The following is a 19,080-nucleotide window of genomic DNA, read 5'->3' as shown; positions in this document are numbered from 1 at the left end:
TCATTGCATCACCCGTAAACCTCATAACCAATTAAGAAGATTCCAATCGTACCACCCAAACCAACATGTCTGGATCCATCCCCACCTCCACCTCGGTCAGCGAGTCAGCCGTCATCGACGCGTCTTTCAGCGATGTCTGGCACCTGATCAAGCTCCAGGACTTCAGCAAGTTCTGGTCCAAGCTCGACAAGAGCGAGTTTGTCAAGGGCACTTCAGAGGAGACGGACATCGTCAAGTGGACCTTCAAGGACGGCGCCGAGCTTGAGGTCAAGCAGGAGGAGCACTCCGTAAGTGATGCATTGGTGCAAACGACACCAGCAGCCACTGACTCGTAATTGCAGTCCATCGACCACTTCATCACATACTCCGTCATCACTTCCAAGCCCGAGCTCTCTTACTCCTCCGTCGTGTCCACCATCCGCGTATACCCCGTCACCTCCGGCGCACATGAGGGCAAGACCTTCATCACATGGTCTGGCAACTTCAGCAGCGATGCCGATGCCAGTAAGTGAAGAAAACGATACATATACTCAACTGAGACTGACACATGCAGGCGTAATCCAGGATGCCAAGTTCAAGCGCCGCGAGGCCCTTGCCGACCTCGCCAAAGTCGCCTCCAAGAAATAGGTTTCGAATGGGCGCTTAACTTTCTCCGATGTTGAGAAGTTCATGCAGTAGAAGACATGTTATGGCCATTTCGCATGGTGCGATAGCTTGCGATGAGGATGATGATGTGCATACCACAGGCAATGAACTCTAGGGTTGTTGTCCAACATAGAAGTACCGATCATAATATGACTATGAAGTATCGATTCATTATGCTGACCTTCGTTGCTCATTATGTAGCGGCGTATATGTCTCCGCATTGTCGTTGCTGATTACAGCTAGTTCGTGCTATTTCTTATGGCGGAGGCAGTGCTCAGCCCCCTTACCGGCATCGAAGCGAATCCTTCGATCATCACTGCGTACACTTAAAGCTACACCGCCTCCACGACAGCACGTCGTCGCCGACATGAAGTCTTTGACCAGCCACACGTCACCTTTTTACGGTCGTCAACGCATCTTGCTAGAGTCATCATTATGGATAGTGCAGGAGTTGGAACCAACGTTTACAGCAAAGCAGAGTGTAATCACCCCTTCTGACCGGAATCCAAGTTGCGCGCTAACTTCTAACAGTGGAAAAGCGAGTGAAGCTGGAGGAACAGCGCAAAGCCGAAAAGAAGAAGGATGATATCAAACATGAGGAAGAGTTGAAAGATGGTCAGGATAGAAGCAAGAAGGGAAGAGTTCATAGGTGGATAAACTATGCGATGGCAAGCCTTAACGGCTGAGGTTGTACGGCACAATATGAAGTCTCTTACATGGATGAGCACCTCCTGTCTCTCCCTCCATCCTTCATATATCCCCTTCTTCAAGACTGGCTGCAAGAGCCAAAACTCAACGAAAAAGATGTCTTAAGAGACTGCGGATTGACACGCATCCGTGCAATACGAAGATAAGATGGTATCGGCTTTCGCCGACCATATGAGCAAATCGCTCGCAGCCAGCTCTCGCATGCTGCATGCTCCTTGCCGTGCGATGGACCATGTCCATCTTTACCCCAAGTAAAACTTGTGGCCCACGGCTCCCTCCGGGCGTCAAATCTTTCAATTCGCTTTGCCCACAATTCCGCTGCGGCACACGGTATTTTCTTCGACATGCGTCGGGTCTTACGATCCGCTTTGCCCACAGTTGCCTGTAGCACATGTCGCAGAAATGCGTCGAACCTCACGGCTCGCTTTGCCTGCAGTCTTTTGCAGCACATGTCTGGTTTTATGGTATGCGTCGAATCTCACGATCCGCATTGCCTACAGTTGCCCGTAGCACATACCATCGACATGCGTCGAACCTTTCGGTCCGCATTGCCCACATTTACATGCGACACATGCCTCGTACAGAGCTATATGCGTCGAACCTTTCAGTTCGCATTGCCCGCAGTTGCCTGCAGCACATATAGCTCGGTATATAACGTGCGTCGATTTTTCGATCGCTTTGCCCACAGTCATTTGTAGCACACGTTCTTGTTTTGACATGCGTCGACCTCTCGGTCGCTTTGCCCGCAGTTGCCCGCAGCACACGTTTTTCTCCAACGTGCGTCGACCTTGCGGTCGCATTGCCCACATTCGTTTGCGGCACACGTATGGAGGGTCGAAGTCCAACGGGACCTCAGTAGCGACAATGCCGACCTACTGGACGGAGGGAGCGCATCGAGTAGCGCATAGATAGGAGGCAGGAGGTCTGAAAAGAACGAGATCTCTCTTGCGCGGTTGAGCGCGAGTGGTAGAGGAACTCCAAGAGTTGTAGTGAGGAGAGAGAAGGGGGAAGTGCTGGAATTTATATATGCAGAGAGGAGAGGCTAGTACAATGAATTCACGTGCTGACCCACAGTGCTCTAGGCAACAACGTTTGCTACGTCTGAATGAAACGGGCGGAGTGAATCAACGTTTTTCACATGCGCAATGACTAAACACTTGAGACATTGCGGGCTGACCAGCTACGCGGTAGAGGGCGCATCCTATCAATAACTTTCACTTCAAGTCACTCGCGACGCGCTCTCGCGGTCAGAGTGAAGAATAGACGCAGCAGCCTCCTGGTCGCGACATGTGAGTACGTCCATAAAGAGCAGGGAATTGCCTTTGGGCTTCCCGAAATTGGCTTGCTTCCAAAAAGTTCATCTGGTAGTGAATCAGGGAGGTGTGCGCACGCGGATATGAACAAGAGCGGGACAGAAGAAGTGAGAGGTTAATGGTTTCTTTGCCACATGCGAAGGCAAGATAGCGTTGACCGATTCTTTCCATGTCATACGAGAGTGTTCACCTTCTTGTTCGGTACTTTTCCTTCATGGAGTTCAATAGATGCCTATGTACGTCAATATGACTAGCTCACAAAGTAGCAAAGAGCCTTTTCATTCCAAATGCCTTTGCCGTCCTTAACGGTAGATCCTCTCACGCGACGATTTCCCCAATGCGAACACACGCACCACCCCGAAAAAAGCGATCGGGCACCTCTCCCCTCCCAACTCTCTTCGCGAAGAGGTTGGCGACAACAACAACACTCCCAGCCCCCCAGCCCTCTAGTACAAAACCGCGCAATGCCGCCAACTCTCGCCGATCGCACCTAGCTCTTGAATCTGGCCTTCCTTTTCCCGGGAGCCCGGGTCCAACATATCGCGACCTGAACTAATGCTGCGTGTTGTTAGGTGCTGACTATTGTACCACGTTCCGTGTCATGCACGCCGGTGCCAGGGGCCGAGGCTGTACCAAGGAAAAGCAACGGGTAGCGGGCGGAACATCGGATTTTGCATCGCAACCTCGGTATAGTTGCTCCGGACATGGAAAATGAGGTGGTCGGGTTGTTGCTGATCTCCGAGGGGAGGCTGGGGATGGGTGCGATAAGAGATTTCGGGTACCTGACGCATTCCTCTCCCCAGGAATGCAGGGTCGTGGACATGACGACCTGGGGTTGTAATTAGTTGACTCACACATGTCATTGTTCTCGAGGTGGCGAAGGGGAGCTTGATGGAACGTGTTGTTCATTTCAGAATTATCATTATTACCATAGGTAAGGTTTCCCGGATAAGCAGCGCATGTTAGTCATGCGAGAATAAAACGCCGTCTTGCCCAGGCAAACACAACGGAGTGTCATGTGAAGTAAATGAAGAATAAGAAAGGATACAATGAATGGAAAACGCGTCGTAGCAATCAACGGAAAACTATCTCCGTAGCCCAGAGTCTCCAGGGAATAGGATGCCGTTGGGGTGGAACTCCCTGTGGTATGTTTGCCAGTTCTTGCATGTTCTCTTCATTTCAGCGAAACCATCCTTTGCCTTGATCTCAGACGAGCGCTCAAGGAATTGTACACCGAGACCGGCGGCCACATGGAAGGGGATGTGGCAGTGCATCAGCCACGCGCCGGGGTTGTCGGACTCAAAGGCGAGAACAAGGTAGCCTCTGGCGGGGAGGTTGGCTGTGTCACGGCGGATGGGGTTGTTGGTCTTGAGGCGGGAGATGTCGCCATTCCAGACTGCGTTCTCTTGTTGATCCAGAACGTAGAAGTCGTGGCCGTGGAGATGGATAGGATGAGGCAGTGGTGGCGCAGTGTTGTTGGTGGTGTCCTGCTGGATGACCCAGTACTGCCACTACAAAATTCGTTAGTCGCGATAACAACGCGTTAAGCGAAGGAGACTTACCTTGTGCTTCTCATCGACTTCAAACACGTGTCGGTTGTTACCGTACGTGACGTTGCCGTCCAGCACGTGCTGTAGGGTGGGTCGATCGAGGTCAATTGCCATAGGGTTGCCGTTGACAAGCCACTGCACAAGCCCTTGGTTTTGCGTCACATCGCTAGTGTAATTGTCGTTGAAGCCGAATGTCAAAGATTCGGGCATCTCCTGGGGAACGGTCGTCTTGGCGTACGGAACGATATTAGCCTCGTCGTAGCAGCCCACCGGTAGAACATTGCCGGTCGAGTTGGGCTGCATAGTTGGAGCGCCAGCATATCGGAAAATGCTCCTGATGTTTGCCGCATTCGCGTTGGGGCCATCACAGCGACCACCAGTACCTACTCGCCACCAGTAATTGCCAATAGGCTCGGTTGCGTTGATAATGACCTCATAACGTTGACCTGGTGACCATGTCAGTGAAACGTTCCCCAACAATAGTTATCGTGGGCGCATTCTCGTGGGTGGGGGCGTGTTGCACGAACAGACGTTGTGAGCATCGCCACGAACGGACAGATATGAGATGATTCGGGTCAACTTACCGACCGAGAGAACGAGGTTGTCGGTCTCGAATGGTTCAATGGGTGTAAAATCGGCAGAAATGACCTTGAACTTATGCCCATCGAGACCGACATGGAGGTAGTTGTTGATGCCGGTGTTGACTAGGCGCAGCAAATGCGCCTTCCCTGGGGTAAGAATTGTCTCTGCGTAACTTCCTCCGGCGGCTGATGTCATCGTACCGTTGATGAGGACATTGTCCGCAACAGGAGGACCGTTGGCGTGGACAGCTGCAGCATTCACTGTGAAAGTGGTCGCGTGGAACCAATCTGTCATTGGAAGCGCACCAAGGTCAATGTCGTAGTTCGCTGTTGCTGGTCCTCGGATGACCAAGGGGCCCACGAGGCCATCGCCGTACTGTACAGAGTAATGCGAATGATACCACTATAACAGTCAGCCAAGTTCCACTCATGTAATGCGCAACGGAAATTAACTTACGGTTGTGCCGTACTGCGTGGCCTTGAACTTGTAGACCTTGGAGTCACCAGGCGCGATTGGGCATTCGGTGATACCGTTCACTCCGTCTTGCTCGTTTGAACCAAGTTGCCTGAGACCATGCCAGTGCAGCCCAGTACCGTTGCTTTGGAGGTTGTTAGTTACGGTGATCTCAAGATCATCGCCCCAGTCCGCTAAGATGGTCTGTAATATATTAGCAGGGAAACGAGATGACTCAAAGTGTTCCACTTACAGGTCCTGGCGTTTGACCATTGATCAGTAGGATTGGCCTCTCAAACCCATCCGGGGCTCCAGTGGCGTTCGAGATGGTCAAATGATACTTGACAGTCTTTCCAGTGTTTGGCCAATGAAGGTCCATATCTGTGTCGATGCTGAAGTCGCCATTCCAGCACCCTCTCGACTGTGGGCCATGGTTACAATTGGTCTTGTAGCCGTTTCGTCTTTCGCGCCCGCTCCAAAGACCACTCTTCTTCCATGGGACTTCAGGTAGCCTGGGTGTGAGGTGCTCGACGGATGGCACAGCGAACGAAGTCACTGACGGAAGGAAAAGCCCTAGGGCGGTGGCCAATCTGAAGATTGAAACACCCATTGTGGATGATGGAAGGAGGAATGAAAGAACGTAGATGTAAACGACAGCTGCCAGACCCTTTACGCACGGGGCCAACGAGTGCAGATAGGCGCAGATCAAGCTGTAAACGAAAAGCGAAGGCTGGCTGGTTTGATTAACAAAGGGTGGTACGATAGATTATATCCCCAGCATGGCAACATTGCCCTGCCTCTTTAGTGGACCGATTGATCGGCCGAAAGACTACCGATGCCAGCAGTGGAGAGTTCCCACCACTAGTCAATGGTATGATCACTCCATGTAGAGACTGTTGCGGCAAGAAGCGTCCAAGATCGCCATGAGCGCGGTCTACGGCCCATGAACGGTAAGGGCGTGGGCTTAGTATGAGGGCCTGCCCAGAGCTGTGAGCGTAAGAGACGGCTACATTTCAGCCCTAAGTAGATGAACGGAGAATTTTAAGTGGTCGCTTTCGTCTCAAATGTCGGCATAGCTCGTGTTACACGACTGAATGCAGCTAGACCTACCGAGCCTCGGCGGCAGATGGACTAAAGAGAGCGGCCTGGATACTTGGTAGAGCTGCAGCAAGTGCTGAGTCGTACATGGCGGCGGCAGCCTCAGCAGGCTGTGATGCAGCAGCAAGCGGTGATGTGCCTTGGGTCGCGCAGAAAGTGGGGCATGCGAGGCGTCGGTTGACATGCAGATACAGGAGTGGATGCCGCTATGGGTAGTGTGTAGAACAATCGCCCGAGCTAACCGTGGAGTTGAGAGCCGTCCCCGGTGCTTGTAAAGCTTGATGGTCGTGAAGCGAGAGGAAGAAGGATCCCAGAAGCGCAAGCGAGCCAACATGTCGAGACGATCTGAGCTAATTGCCGCTAACGCTAAGCCGTGCACGGACTAGTCTGCCATGCTGTGTCGGAGTTCGTGAGGGGGGCCGGACCTCATGGACCGACCACAACATCACCACATCGCAAAACTGACCACTGAGAACACGTTTTCCTGAAGGGATGTGTACGTTGCGCTTAGTTAAGCGCCCCAAATCGGCTGCAATCGCCTCCTTCAAAACGTGCCGTACCGTTTTCATGACGTTCAGGACCGCAATCAGACTATTGACATGCACCACAGCTGCACCGGCAGTCTTGGATAGCCACAGGCGCCATAGTGTCGGCGATGTCTTCATGTCTCGAATGATATCGCGATGTCTCAGTGTCGCCACTCTGGATACACGGCTGAAGCGGATGCATCCTTCCATATGTGGTCCGAGGGAAGGCAACATCGCCGGATGAAGACCATACCCCATGCACTCTTCAAGATCGAGGGCATTTGCGTGGGAACATATTCAGTGGTAAAGCTAGTATTCTCCATGGGTGCGAAGATACCACAGAGCCGTTCCCACGTCATCCTTGCCAGCCCTGTGCACCGTCCATTATCTGCATGTTGCCGGTACCAACACGAGGGTTTTGACAGAAGCGAACGTCTTACGGCCCAGTGTCAGATTTGGTGCAGTACCTTCCGCGTCGGTGGTTTGATCACTGACAGCAAAGAACGCCACAATATTGAAGGAATGATGTGCGTCTGCTTACCTGCATAGTGCAGCGACGTTCAGCTCGCATTCCTTCGTGGCATTTCCTCAGGTGAGAAGTCAGCCTTACAGCAATGCTCACCGAGTGTCGGTCAAAGACGAGCTTGGCTCAAAGAAATTTCCTGTTTGCCGACTACGTCTGTTTCGCCAGTAGTGTTATTACGTTATGGGTAGCAGGCGACGACTGCATGTGCCCTGAGGCTCAACTAGAACCTTGGTATACATCGTCCGCGAACCGACGTCTGATCATCTTCAAGGCGTGCGCAATGTTCATAGAGCTATATTGGCGCCGAAGAACAAACTTTGGCGTCGACCTTCCGCCTCTAATGGGGACGCCCGGACTACCGGACCCCCACTTGTGGCTGCATGCCGTAAACCCTGGTTAAACCCGGTCACGGAGTTCGTCCTAGGGTGCCGCGGAGGTCTCGAGAGCAGGCTTCTCCATCAAGCCGGGTAAACAAGGCCCATTTCTGCACAGAGTCGTTTAATCTTGTCGGCTATCTCAATCAAATTGATCCTCGACATGAAATCAATCTTCCGACCTACATGGCTCGCAGAAGCTGTATGACGTCCTTCATTAAATTACCCGGCAATTCGGATCGTGCAGATTAGCTACGGCCCAGCCATCATGTCTCCATGATCTACCATGTCGAATGAACACTGCCCACATATTAACAGAGGTACAAAGCAACTGGTCCCTGAGAGGATGCACGTGAGATTGTAACATGACCAGGCTCATTCATCGCTTTCGGTGCAAGGTTTTTAGAAGTACTGAGTACTGTGAGTTCTTCTAACAAAGATGTTACTTTAGAAAGAGCAGCACGTAACGCAACTAATCCTCGAAGCTGAAGACCGAACATCGAGCACTAGACAAGTAGGTTGCTCCTTGCTCGCTGACCGAGCGCCCGGCTCTGGGATAGCTACCATCCGTTCCTGCATCATGATCATCCCGCGGAGTCCTTGTGGCGACAAGATACCTAGTCCTTTCATGAAGATTAGCAGCAGGGTACCCAGACAACCGCGCGTCTACGTGGATTACGAATGCACAACGCCTCAACGCCTCAACGCCTAAATCCGCCACGGTGTAACCTGTGTAGACAGCGAGTTTTCTGCAGGAGAACGTAGCACCTGGTGATTGAAACGAGATTTACGATGGCGGTGATGTGCAACTTCGCGTGCAAGTCAAACACATGGGGTGGTCTAACATGTTGTGATCAATGCGGCTGGTGCTACTAGCCACGTTAACTTGCAAGCGCTGTATCACTGCTGTCGCCTCAGAAACGTGCTGTGCATGTTGGTCGGGTAGACGTGAGACACCGACAGCAAGGTACAACTGTGGAGTCGTCGATGCTGTGCAGCTGTCAGGTACGACTTACAACTTCCGAAGACCTTATGCGTGTCTTCGCTAAGGCATGAAATGTTTGACGTATAGGAATGAAGCCTGCTTGTGTCGATGCCTAGCATTAGATCGCGACAACGGCCACTGTTCCCTTAGCAACATAGAGCGTCAGTCAGAGCGGTAGGCGCCGCTCATGCATAGCGCGAACGTTTGGCCTCAACAGATGCATGCAAGGTCGATCAGTAAAGAGACGTTGTGTTGTGAAATTGGACATGGATGCCTGGAGGTTGGGGAGGCTGGGGAGGCTGGGCCACGACAAGGTCGGTACCCGCAGCCATGCCTGGGGGAATTGCACATGGGATGTATACAAAGATGATATCATTGACGTATCAGCTTATCGAACTACAACGTATGTGTCTAGGTACAGAACCCGGATAAGAATGAAGACGAACGAGCTTGTGTATTCCTATAGGGTTGACTGGGTGACGTGATTTGGTACGCAAATCTTTGGGCACACGAAGTTCGAGAAAGCTTTTACTATCCGCCTCCTTCCGATGTCCTTGCACGTAGGCACCTTCTGCCTTTATTCCGTGTCAGAGTATCTCGACATGTCTATCATCAGACGCCCTCTCTTTCCCTCAAATACACGTATGTTCTCGATGCGCGTCTCACAAGGACCAACAAAATTACTGCAGCTGATGTTGTAAGAATCGGAAAACGTAAACAGCCCGTTGGCTTGTCGTCTGAGACCGGTATTAGTATACACATGAAACCCACCACCCAATGTTCGCGCGCTGAGTTTCAATATGCCAACGAGGTCGTTGCGGTTGAGCAATGATGCCCAGTAATTGCTTCGATATCGCAAGAGCTGCTCTAACGACTCAACAGGAATGTCTAGATCGTTGGTGAAGGTAACCTTAATATCCATTGGATGATTGACGAGGAGTCGCAAGAGTGGTATCAGGTCGGTGGTGCGGAATCCGTCATATCTTCCTTGTCCGACCGCCATATGCACCTTCGTGACAGGTACAAATGTCTTACAATGATTGATATCGACCTTGGTGGCGATGAGGAACGTCTCGACGTAGCAACATGCTTCGTCAATGTTCACGATGTGCTGAGATAGCAGCATTGGCCGGAATTCGCATCGAATTTGCGTGCATATGTTTGCAAACTGGATAAGTGGCATAGATCCCCTGCTAATCGGGCCTGGTGTAGGCGCTAGGAGGTAGTTGTATATCACGTTTCGTGTCTCTAAAGAAGTTTAGCAATCAACGAACAACCTCAGCCATCAGCCTCATCTTACCACCAGGTAGCTTGAGAAACGGGAAGATAGTCTTTGATGGATGAACTGTAGGAGCATCTGGCGCAGCGTCGGGGGAATGATCTTGTTGAGAACTCATCATGGTAAATGCTGACAAAGTGCCTAACAACAGCGGCTCTCGCCACAGTTTATAGCGTTGAAGTTTGTACAAGGGAAGTCTCTGGAAAGTAGAAGTCACCAGGTGACCTTCTTCCCTTCTCTTCGCGCAAACAACAATCGCGTCGATGCCCACCCAGTCATGGACTAGGATATACTAGATCAGTCAAGTCACATATCTGAATATTTCCTGGGGCCACGAGAGCCTAACGTTGTCGGAATCTCTTTGTTTAGTATGCAGCAACGGACACGTGCTCTGCTCGTTTTCCGCTCATGTGGAAGCGACAGAGATGACTGTAGGACTTGTGTGATGCCATGATATTCTCCATATGTACACAGCGTTTGTCTCCTCGCTCGTTTCGATTCGGATACCAATGCCTAGAACTCGGAGATCATGTCGCCCCTCCGCTTGCCGCGCATGTCCCACTTGCCCTGTAAATTTTCGTCAGCATCCATACGTCTTGCTTCCCATATACGCAGCGTCTCGAGAGCCGCTTCCTCCACCGCCCAAATGCGTGCTTGTCCAAACTCACCTCGGTCATGTATCCTGCCGTACCCAGCATAGCGGGCACCATGACGACGTAGGCGAACGTAAGCCAAGCTGTGCGCTTCGTCCAGCGGAAGTACTTGTGGCGGTTGACAGTCATGTCTGTTCCTCGTCAGTACCGCGTATTGCGTATCCCCCTCCTCCATTGCCCATGTCACGACTCTTGCACCTTTGAGGCCATTCCTTCTTTTCAACGCGCCAGTTTTCGGGGTACCGTAGAGGTCTTCAGGATGCGGGGTCGGTGGTGAACGTACTGGCCCATTTGATAATGGCGGGATCGGCGTGGATCACTGCGTACAGTTAGCGATTGCGCCCTCAATGGTCCTCCTCGCGGTGATACGCACTGCCGTGGTTGTGGCCCGCCATGCGGCGGAAAGTTGGCTGCATGTTTGCGGACTCTTGCGCGTGTCGAGGTGTTGCGCAGTTGGTGAGCTTGGGGTTGACGATGTGCGCGCGATGAGGTCGGCGGAGGTGCGGCAAGTGCCGCCAGGGCTTGGCGCTTCAGGATATCATCGCGTACAATTACCAGGAGCAACCACATGCTATATGAGTATGCCTTGAGGAGACATTCATCATGCTCTCTGTTTTACCTGTTTAGCCACAGATTCTTCAAGGGCGCCTTACTTCGTGCTCAAGTCGCTACAGCTGCGATCATGAGATCACACGGCGACCTTGACGACATCACAACCGGATTGCCCCGTCTTACACACCCTCAGTGTCTACAAAACTACTACATATAGTAATTGTCGATGCCTCGTTCCTGCTTCTCATCGATATTGCGGAGAGTCGGCGAAACCGACACTAGATACATGGATGACCGAGTGCCCGAGCGGGCAGCCAACCACCGATGGGCGCTGAACGCCGAAGCTTGTGACGGCATCAGATAAATCCGTCAAAGGACCTCGGTGGTACTGAAAACTTCCTCTCGTCACTGCGATTACCATCCAGAATCTGCTGTAATCACAAATCCCAATTTCCAAACTACTAAGGCTCGTCGCAAACATGTCGAACCAGCAGGGAGCAAAGATCACCGTTCATTGGTAAGTTACCAAGTCTGTCACATGCCTGTCATCCCCGTGCGGTCCCACCCACCGCATTGCGCCATCGCCATCAGCAACCACGACTAATCAGCCAAATAGGTTGAACAAATCCCGAGGCCAGCGCGTGGTATGGCTGCTCGAAGAGCTTGGCCTTGAGTACGACATCGCGGTGCACAAGCGCGATGAGAACAAGCGCGCGGGTCCCGAGCTAAAGGCCATCCATCCTTTGGGGAAATCACCATGTGTTACCATCAGGCCCGCGAACTCTGAGAAAGACATCGTCATTGCTGAGAGCGAGACGATTATGGAGTACATTTGCGACCATTTCGGCAAGGACTTGGTTCCCAAGCGGTACCCTGAGGGACAGGAGGGCGTGCTCGGCGCTGAGACTGAGGAGTGGATGAGGTATAAGGTGAGATAGAATCAGCTATCGACTATGAACAGGCCAAATCGCTGACTCTGAACCAGTTCCTGATGGACTACACAGAGGGTAGTCTCTTCACCATTCTGATCCTGGCGCTAGTCACCGGAAGTAAGTACACCCCTGCCACTTCCCACCCTCCAGTTCACTGATCAAATCACCACCTAGATATTAAGAACGCACCCGTCCCCTTCTTCCTCAAGCCTATTACCAACGGCGTCGCCGGTAAGATCGACTCCGGCTTCGTCGACCCAGAGCTGAAGACGCACTTCGACTTCCTCGAAGACTACCTCGTCAACTCTCCCAGCAAGGGCGAGTTCTTCTGCAGCGACAAGCTCACCGCTGCGGATATCATGATTCACTTCGGACTTGAGGGTGCAACGCAGAGGCTGCCGTTGAGCGAGACCAGTTACCCTAAGTTGTACGAGTACATGAGGAGGTTGCAGAAGAGAGATGGGTATGTGAGTGCTGCGAAGAGGGTGGAGGAGGCCAGTGGAGAGAAGTATGTTCCGTTCAGCGATGCGAAGTTGTAGATGAGGACATAGTAAAGTTGATAGCTCATCATGAAGCCAGAAGGTACTCGCAATATTTTGTAGTGAGCAGAGATCCTACATTATCACAGTACTGCGAGATCAGTCTGGCCAGCTGGTACGAGTAAGTTCAGTCTATATTCCATAACAAAATAATCTAGCGAGCGTCTATATACAAAAGAAAGCACGATCTAATCCCAAACGCCATCATCTACTCACAACCGAACGATCGCCTTCACCTATCCCTTGTGAGATCGTACCTCCGAGCTCACTTCACGCCAAACCACCAACCTCGCAATGCACCCACCTCTAGTACCCACCTGTAGACATCGGATACCCGCTCGTAGCCGTAGGGTACGCACTTGCACTCGAAGTCGACGAAGAGTCACCAGGAGCCTTATAAGGAATCCCACACTTCTTCGCGCAACTCTCCACAATAGCCGTAAAATCGCTCGTCAACTGCGGCCTCAACCCCGCAATCTGTTCCGGCGTCAAAAACTCACTGTAGCCCGCACTAGCCTCGAGCACCTCATCCGGCGTACCAGAGAAGAAGCCCCTGGCAGCCTCCACACGCCCAGGATCGTTGACATCGAAGCCCGCGACGAAGACAGCGGGCTCGCATTCGGGGTTGAACTGCCAGTGGATGAGGCCCCTGGGGAAGAGCATGCCCGTGTAGTTGGACAGCGTAGTTTCGATCTGTTTGTAAGGACCACGGACGGGCGGTGCACCGCCGACTACATTTCCAAACCCGCTGTCGTTCTCGAGGAGGAGGGCGCCGATTAGTGTTCCCTGGGTTACGGTGAGGAACTCGTTGGAGCGGGGGTGCCAGTGCGGCGTGTTGAGGCCACAAGGGTTGACGAAACCCACGGCTGCTGCGAGACCCGTGGAGCCAAGTGCCGGAAAATTGTTGATGGTGGACAGGAAGATGGAACCTGCGGTGGGCGGCGTTACGGTGTTGTTGATGAATTGGAAGGTGTCGTTTGCGGCGTTGGGTGGGTTCGGGAAGAGGATGGCTTCGCGGGCGGTTTCGGATTGGGCGAGGAGGAGGGCGTTGCGTTGGGTGGTTAGTTCGGCGGCGGTGAGGGCGTTGACGGTGTTGGGGTTTACGGTTCGTTTGGAGTGGTAGGGTGGGCCGGGGGCGATTGGGTTGGCTACTGCGAGGGTAGCCAGGAGGGTGGTGATGAGGATGGAGTGCATGTTGCTGGTTGTATAGTTGTGAATGAGGTTGATAGAGAAGATGAGAGTGTGGTGAGGAGCTTCTGGCAGGACGCTGGCTGTCCTTATATGCATCTCCAGAACCTTCTTGACCGGCAACCTTCCTTCTCATTCTCACTTAAGCTTGTCGTCAAGGCGTTGTATACGCCCGGTCTATTCCAGCCACGTTTGATCACACACGCTTCAAACACAACAGTTTCTATCCGTGTGACACTAGAAATGATACCGGATGCAGCGATCATCGCCACTTGTTGGACGTGCTTGTTCTCATGGCTATGAACTTCACATCAGCAGCTCAACTATGAATGCCTAAACGTGTGCAAAATAGACGAGACATGATGTAGGTGGTGGTGGTGATGGTACGAGGACGGACGCCTACATGACTCTGATAATCAATAAGCATTGGATGCCTTGGTGGGCTTGAGTCCAAGGCCACCGCGGGAGCTTGTGTTCACCAGATGACATTCAGAGCTCTGATCCTGATAGTTCAAGACGAAGAGTTGACTGGGTAGTTCGCCCATAAATTTCGAGCACACCGATGGAGGGCTACCAGGGCTACGCTGCCGCCGTAAAGCACTCGGCTTTTGTTATCCCAATTCACGGTTGTGCTCGCGATGAAATTTCCATTTTCCAAAACTCGTAAACATGACTCTTTTCTTGCGCACTGTCCCAGTGCACACGCGTTCGGGGACGAGAGATGGCGTTATCATGACGACTTCTCGGTGAAGAGCTTGCTCCAGACTGCCATGTTTGTCAGTGCTTGATGCCATAGAGTAACTGTCCAAAACACGCAGCCCACCTCGAACTGGTTTAGAGAGCAAGCTCAAGTTGTACACCAATAGACGTATCACACGTGACCATCAATACGAAAGGGTGTTGTTGAGTGAGCAGATGCCAACACTGTCGTCGGCACCTTCCGCCCAAGAGCCAATATTGCACATATTTTCGTGCGTGTGAATCTATGCAAGAACAAGATGAACACTGTACTCGTGACCAAGTTCGTCTCCACGAAGCCCAAAATCACTGTAAGCAAGCCGTATGTCTTGGCCGTGACCTTAAGCTTACGCCACTCCGCCCTAAATCGTAGACTCGCTTATCAAAGCTACCGCCGAGCCCTTTTTCGGGCGATATCTGCCAGTTGCATGCGTTGATTCTTGTGGCGGTGTTGGAGCTTCGCTTTCGCAATGACTGTGCGCAGTCACGGCCTGGGTTTTGGGAGCTTGTTCTCGATTACTAACTTAGCGTAGACCCGACCGCTTACGCTACTCGGCCGATGAATAGGTCGATGTACGTCACTGGGAGGCTCGTGTGGAGACAAGGTGGTGTTGTGCGTGCGCTTTCGTAGGTATGAATCGAAACGGTCTGATCAGCCACACCGTGTTTGATCAGCAAAAGAACTGTCGCATACTGCCGTGTGAGCAAACAAATAGACCGGACTGTTGTGAGTTGCGGGCAAGAAAGTAATGTTCTAGAAGTATACATTAGTTTACTTGCGTGTCGCAGTTACGATGACATAAGTTATAGAAGTATATATGATATTCTCGGCGTGGCGTCCAAGCTGCAAATAACCAGCGTATGCGTCTTGAAAGAGCTAAGTAGAGGAGGTTGACGATTTGTTCCTATCATGTCGGCACAAACTCGGTAGTTCAAATCGACGTTAGTAGGGCAAAAAAGAAGAAAAAAAGTCAAAAACATACAACAGCGCGTATTCCCCGGTAGTCACCCACCCGAGTACTAATGCGCCGGTATCATGCTTGTATATGGCTGAGCGGACGGGAAGCCTAATTCTCATGATCCTGTGGTCGTATGTGGAAGAAATGGTTGGAAAACATCGATATATTGGCAGGTCGACTGCACATTCGCGCGAACCTGCGTCTACACTGGCCCGCTTGACCCAGTATGCTAGCCACCACCCAGGAACTTCCTCGAAGAATTGCGTGGCCGCTCGTTGGTAAAAGCTTCGAGTTTGACTGCGCACAAGATGACTTGCATCCTCTTTCCCTCAGCGTCGCCCTTAACAGGTTCGACGCGGATGCGCCAGTGCGCGCGTCTGACTGTCCATTGTTCGTCTTCGGCATCTCCCCCTCTCTCCTCAGTCCAGAACCATTTCTTCTTTTGATCTAAGCTGCGAATGCCTATCATCCCGTATTCATCGTGCGCGAGCTCGGCCGGTGATCCGTCGATTTCTAGAGAGGTATCTTCATAGAGCCGTACACGGACGCGACGTTCGCTGACGCCTGAGTTGGCGGGGCTGACGGGTTGGGCGGCGACCCCGGCACCAGATTGTAGGTACATGAGTCCTAAGGGTTGTGTAGCGGGTAAGCCCATCTTTGAGGCTATGACGGAGAAGAGAGACGTTACTCGTGCAAGAGTTGAATCATGAAAAGTGGCACGAAATTCAACTCCGAATTCAGGACTTGAGTCAATCGATATCTTCAAGGGAATGAACAGTGTCGTGGCCTCCGTTGACGCAATTTCAACGACGAGAGTGTTGCTTTGCGCATGGTCGTCCGTATATGGTCGAGCGTACGACACATATCCCGCCTTCAAAACCGCACTGCTGCTTGCCGTCGATGGGGCGGGGCTTGCAACACTGTTGACGAGTAGAGGGTTTGGTGGGACGCTTGTTGACTGCGCACCAGATACGGTCTCCGAACCCGACTCGCTTCCTGAACCAGACTCGCTGGAGTCTTTATCTGGAGTGAAGGAGATGCCCGATTGTCGAATGTCTTCAAGACGAATTAGAATCTCAGACTCTTGCCGTTTTAGGTTATACGATATGTCGCAGGGTATGAGCTTTTGCTCTAGGCCCTTGAGATGGAAGTATCGCGCATCCCTCAGCAGGCGAGAGCGATGTGCGTCGTTCCGGATCTCGATATTGTAGCCCTGTAATAATTGTATCAGCTCGCGAAAGACCTCCCCATCTCTGCTCGGCACCGAAGGAGGCTTGATAGACGGCGGTCGAAGCAGGGCATCGCGATCTAGTCCCGGAAACGCCTCGTTTGGCGTCGAGAAAAAATGCGCAAAGCCTAACGAGAAATAGTTCGGGCTGTCTCCCGGGGCAGAGAAGAGATCGCGTTGTATCTGGAAGGGTGTTCCTCCGATGCGCACGAAGATGTCGGTGCTGAACAGCTGTTTGGTGAGACGAGGCACTGCTGATGTTAGCATCTATTCCTTCCGCTATTTGGCTGAGCTTACGCGAGTAAAACTGCGCATCTGCATACAGCTTGACGAAATGTTCGCCATCTCTCGGTGTGATGTGGTAGCCCTGGAGGTGGAGCGCGATATCGCGAAACGTATCCGGGTCGCGGTCGATGTACAGCGTCCTCACGTCACCAGCACGACCGCCATTGTCATGCAGTTGCTGGCCGAAGAAATGCGAAAAGTGTGAGGGTGCTCTAATAGTCTTAGTTGCTGTTCCGTTTTGATCTCTTCAGCGTATACTCACCATCTGACGAAATCGACGCTCCTGATAGTCTAAACAGCTCCGACCCAATCTGTATCGGGAACACCTTGCCGGCAGGGAGGATGTCGAGTGCGCCGGGCGACCCAGGCACTCTACGTGGTGTTGAGACATCGATGACCCTTCCCTGTGGCCCCGTACCTTTACTCTGCTCCTTCTGTCGCTCTGTATTTGTGTTCTCTCGTGACACTTGTCGGGGTGTGGCTTCGGAGGTGGCAGCGGTGCGCGTCATGGTCGGCGTTTGGGCGTCAGCCGGGGCTGTGATGGCTGGCGAAGCAGCTGAGGCGTCGGATGGTTGTCGCGACACGTTCTGGCGCTTCGGGGGGTTCTCCGCTGCGGCACTATCTTGCTGTGCGGCTGAAGGAGATTCTGTGTCGGCCTTCCTCTTCGTACCTGCTTGAACAGCCGCTTGTTGTTGCTGTTGTACTGGAGCTGGTGGCAGCGGAGGCGACAGTTGGTTCTGGCTTTGCGCGACATTTGGCGCTGGAGTGACGCTCTGGCTCTGTGAGAAGGCCTGGTACGCCGCTTCGCCTGCGGAGACAGGATGCGGGATGTTGAAGTTGTTTATGGCATCTGCCTGGCCTGGGTATTCTTGGACAAGTTCTCCCTGCGGCTCGTACTGGTCGGTGAAGTCGGTGAAGTCGAGCGCGTCCCAGCCGGTAGGCACAGAGGAGCCAAAACCCAAGCCTGCGAAGTGACCTGCCATCACTTGGTGCTGTGCCGCAGTGTAGTCGTGATACCCCGCGGTGAAGTCATGGCTATGCGCCTGGCTCGCGGCCCCGGTCGTGTTTGCATCGTGCTCGGCATGATAGGCACCGTAGAAGTGCTGCGGGTGCTGTTGCGGAGCTCCACCTGCTTGGTCATAGGTTTGAAATGCAAAATCGCGAGATGATGCGCCCGGGCGGTCGGACATTGGCTAGCTACACCGGAAATCCTTCGCATTAAGCGACGAAGAACCTCAATGCAGAAGCAAGTTGCGACTTGCACAGAAGGAGGAATGCCAGCCCTGCGTTGCTGATGAGAAGCTGACCAACAGCTCTGTCATGGGTAGCTTGCGGGTTCGTTACTCGATGCGGTTGGCTGCACCCGGGAAGGCTCTGGAGGAACACGAAAGAAGAACGTAGGGGATAGCGAAACCTCGTGGCAACGTCGCTGAGTTAGCGAAATAGCCCAGCTGGACAGTGTCCAGTATATATGAAGGCATTGGAAGCTACTGATGGTGAGGCTGAGAGTGCCCAGGAAAGGCTGACATGCTGTAGCTGTGCAGGTGGAAGCTGGCAGTCGCGAAGCGACGCGGCATCACCGACAGCAAGCGGGGCTGACGTGAGAAGGCCCCATCGCACCAACATCGCCCCGTTACGCTCACTGAGCGTCTCCAAACCTGCGTCCTTTAGAGAAACATATCGCTCAATGGTCTCCCGTTGCAGATGCCATGACAGCAATTCGGCTCCCGGTTCCATTGTTCGATATCAGAACATCACTCTCAAGTTGGGTGATTACCTCCCGGACCCACCAAGTCAAACGGATTGTTCTTATCTCAATGCCATGTATACCTCTAAAGTCGCACCAACATCGCCCCGTTGCGCCCACTGAGCGGTATGCAAACCTGGGCCCAAGATACCTGAGACACGTCCTGAATCCAGGCGGCTATTCCAACGACGTGTCAATTCCCAAATGCCTTGGAAACAA

General features: G+C 52.6%; 6 protein-coding genes across 6 annotated transcripts; 2 read left to right on the top strand and 4 right to left on the bottom strand.

Annotated features, from left to right (window-relative positions):
• Positions 1–65: 65 nt before the first annotated feature.
• J4E83_008963 (uncharacterized protein) lies at positions 66–627 on the top strand (the record flags this gene model as incomplete). Its single annotated transcript, XM_049335856.1, has 3 exons — positions 66–287; positions 342–504; positions 554–627. 3 exons carry the CDS (start codon positions 66–68, stop codon positions 625–627), a joined length of 459 nt encoding a protein of 152 aa, XP_049185122.1.
• Positions 628–3,751: 3,124 nt separating this feature from the next.
• J4E83_008962 (uncharacterized protein) lies at positions 3,752–5,861 on the bottom strand (the record flags this gene model as incomplete). The annotated part of the gene is made up of 5 exons (XM_049335855.1): positions 3,752–4,177; positions 4,229–4,662; positions 4,801–5,200; positions 5,255–5,455; positions 5,505–5,861. 5 exons carry the CDS (start codon positions 5,859–5,861, stop codon positions 3,752–3,754), a joined length of 1,818 nt encoding a protein of 605 aa, XP_049185121.1.
• A 4,692-nt stretch (positions 5,862–10,553) lies between these two features.
• Positions 10,554–10,822, bottom strand: J4E83_008961 (uncharacterized protein; the record flags this gene model as incomplete). Its single annotated transcript, XM_049335854.1, has 2 exons — positions 10,554–10,607; positions 10,709–10,822. 2 exons carry the CDS (start codon positions 10,820–10,822, stop codon positions 10,554–10,556), a joined length of 168 nt encoding a protein of 55 aa, XP_049185120.1.
• Positions 10,823–11,724: 902 nt separating this feature from the next.
• On the top strand, positions 11,725–12,716 carry J4E83_008960 (uncharacterized protein; the record flags this gene model as incomplete). Its single annotated transcript, XM_049335853.1, has 4 exons — positions 11,725–11,762; positions 11,862–12,174; positions 12,231–12,294; positions 12,352–12,716. 4 exons carry the CDS (start codon positions 11,725–11,727, stop codon positions 12,714–12,716), a joined length of 780 nt encoding a protein of 259 aa, XP_049185119.1.
• A 306-nt stretch (positions 12,717–13,022) lies between these two features.
• J4E83_008959 (uncharacterized protein) lies at positions 13,023–13,910 on the bottom strand (the record flags this gene model as incomplete). Its single annotated transcript, XM_049335852.1, has 1 exon — positions 13,023–13,910. One exon carries the CDS (start codon positions 13,908–13,910, stop codon positions 13,023–13,025), a length of 888 nt encoding a protein of 295 aa, XP_049185118.1.
• Positions 13,911–15,830: 1,920 nt separating this feature from the next.
• On the bottom strand, positions 15,831–18,097 carry J4E83_008958 (uncharacterized protein; the record flags this gene model as incomplete). The annotated part of the gene is made up of 3 exons (XM_049335851.1): positions 15,831–17,080; positions 17,127–17,324; positions 17,377–18,097. 3 exons carry the CDS (start codon positions 18,095–18,097, stop codon positions 15,831–15,833), a joined length of 2,169 nt encoding a protein of 722 aa, XP_049185117.1.
• Between the last annotated feature and the right edge of the window lie 983 nt (positions 18,098–19,080).

Source organism: Alternaria metachromatica (assembly GCF_023757995.1).
Source record: "Alternaria metachromatica strain BMP 0045 chromosome Unknown scaffold_28, whole genome shotgun sequence".
Classification (NCBI taxonomy): Eukaryota; Fungi; Ascomycota; class Dothideomycetes; order Pleosporales; family Pleosporaceae; genus Alternaria; species Alternaria metachromatica.
Note: the sequence above shows the minus strand (reverse complement) of the source record. Positions and strands in the feature narration are given on the sequence as shown.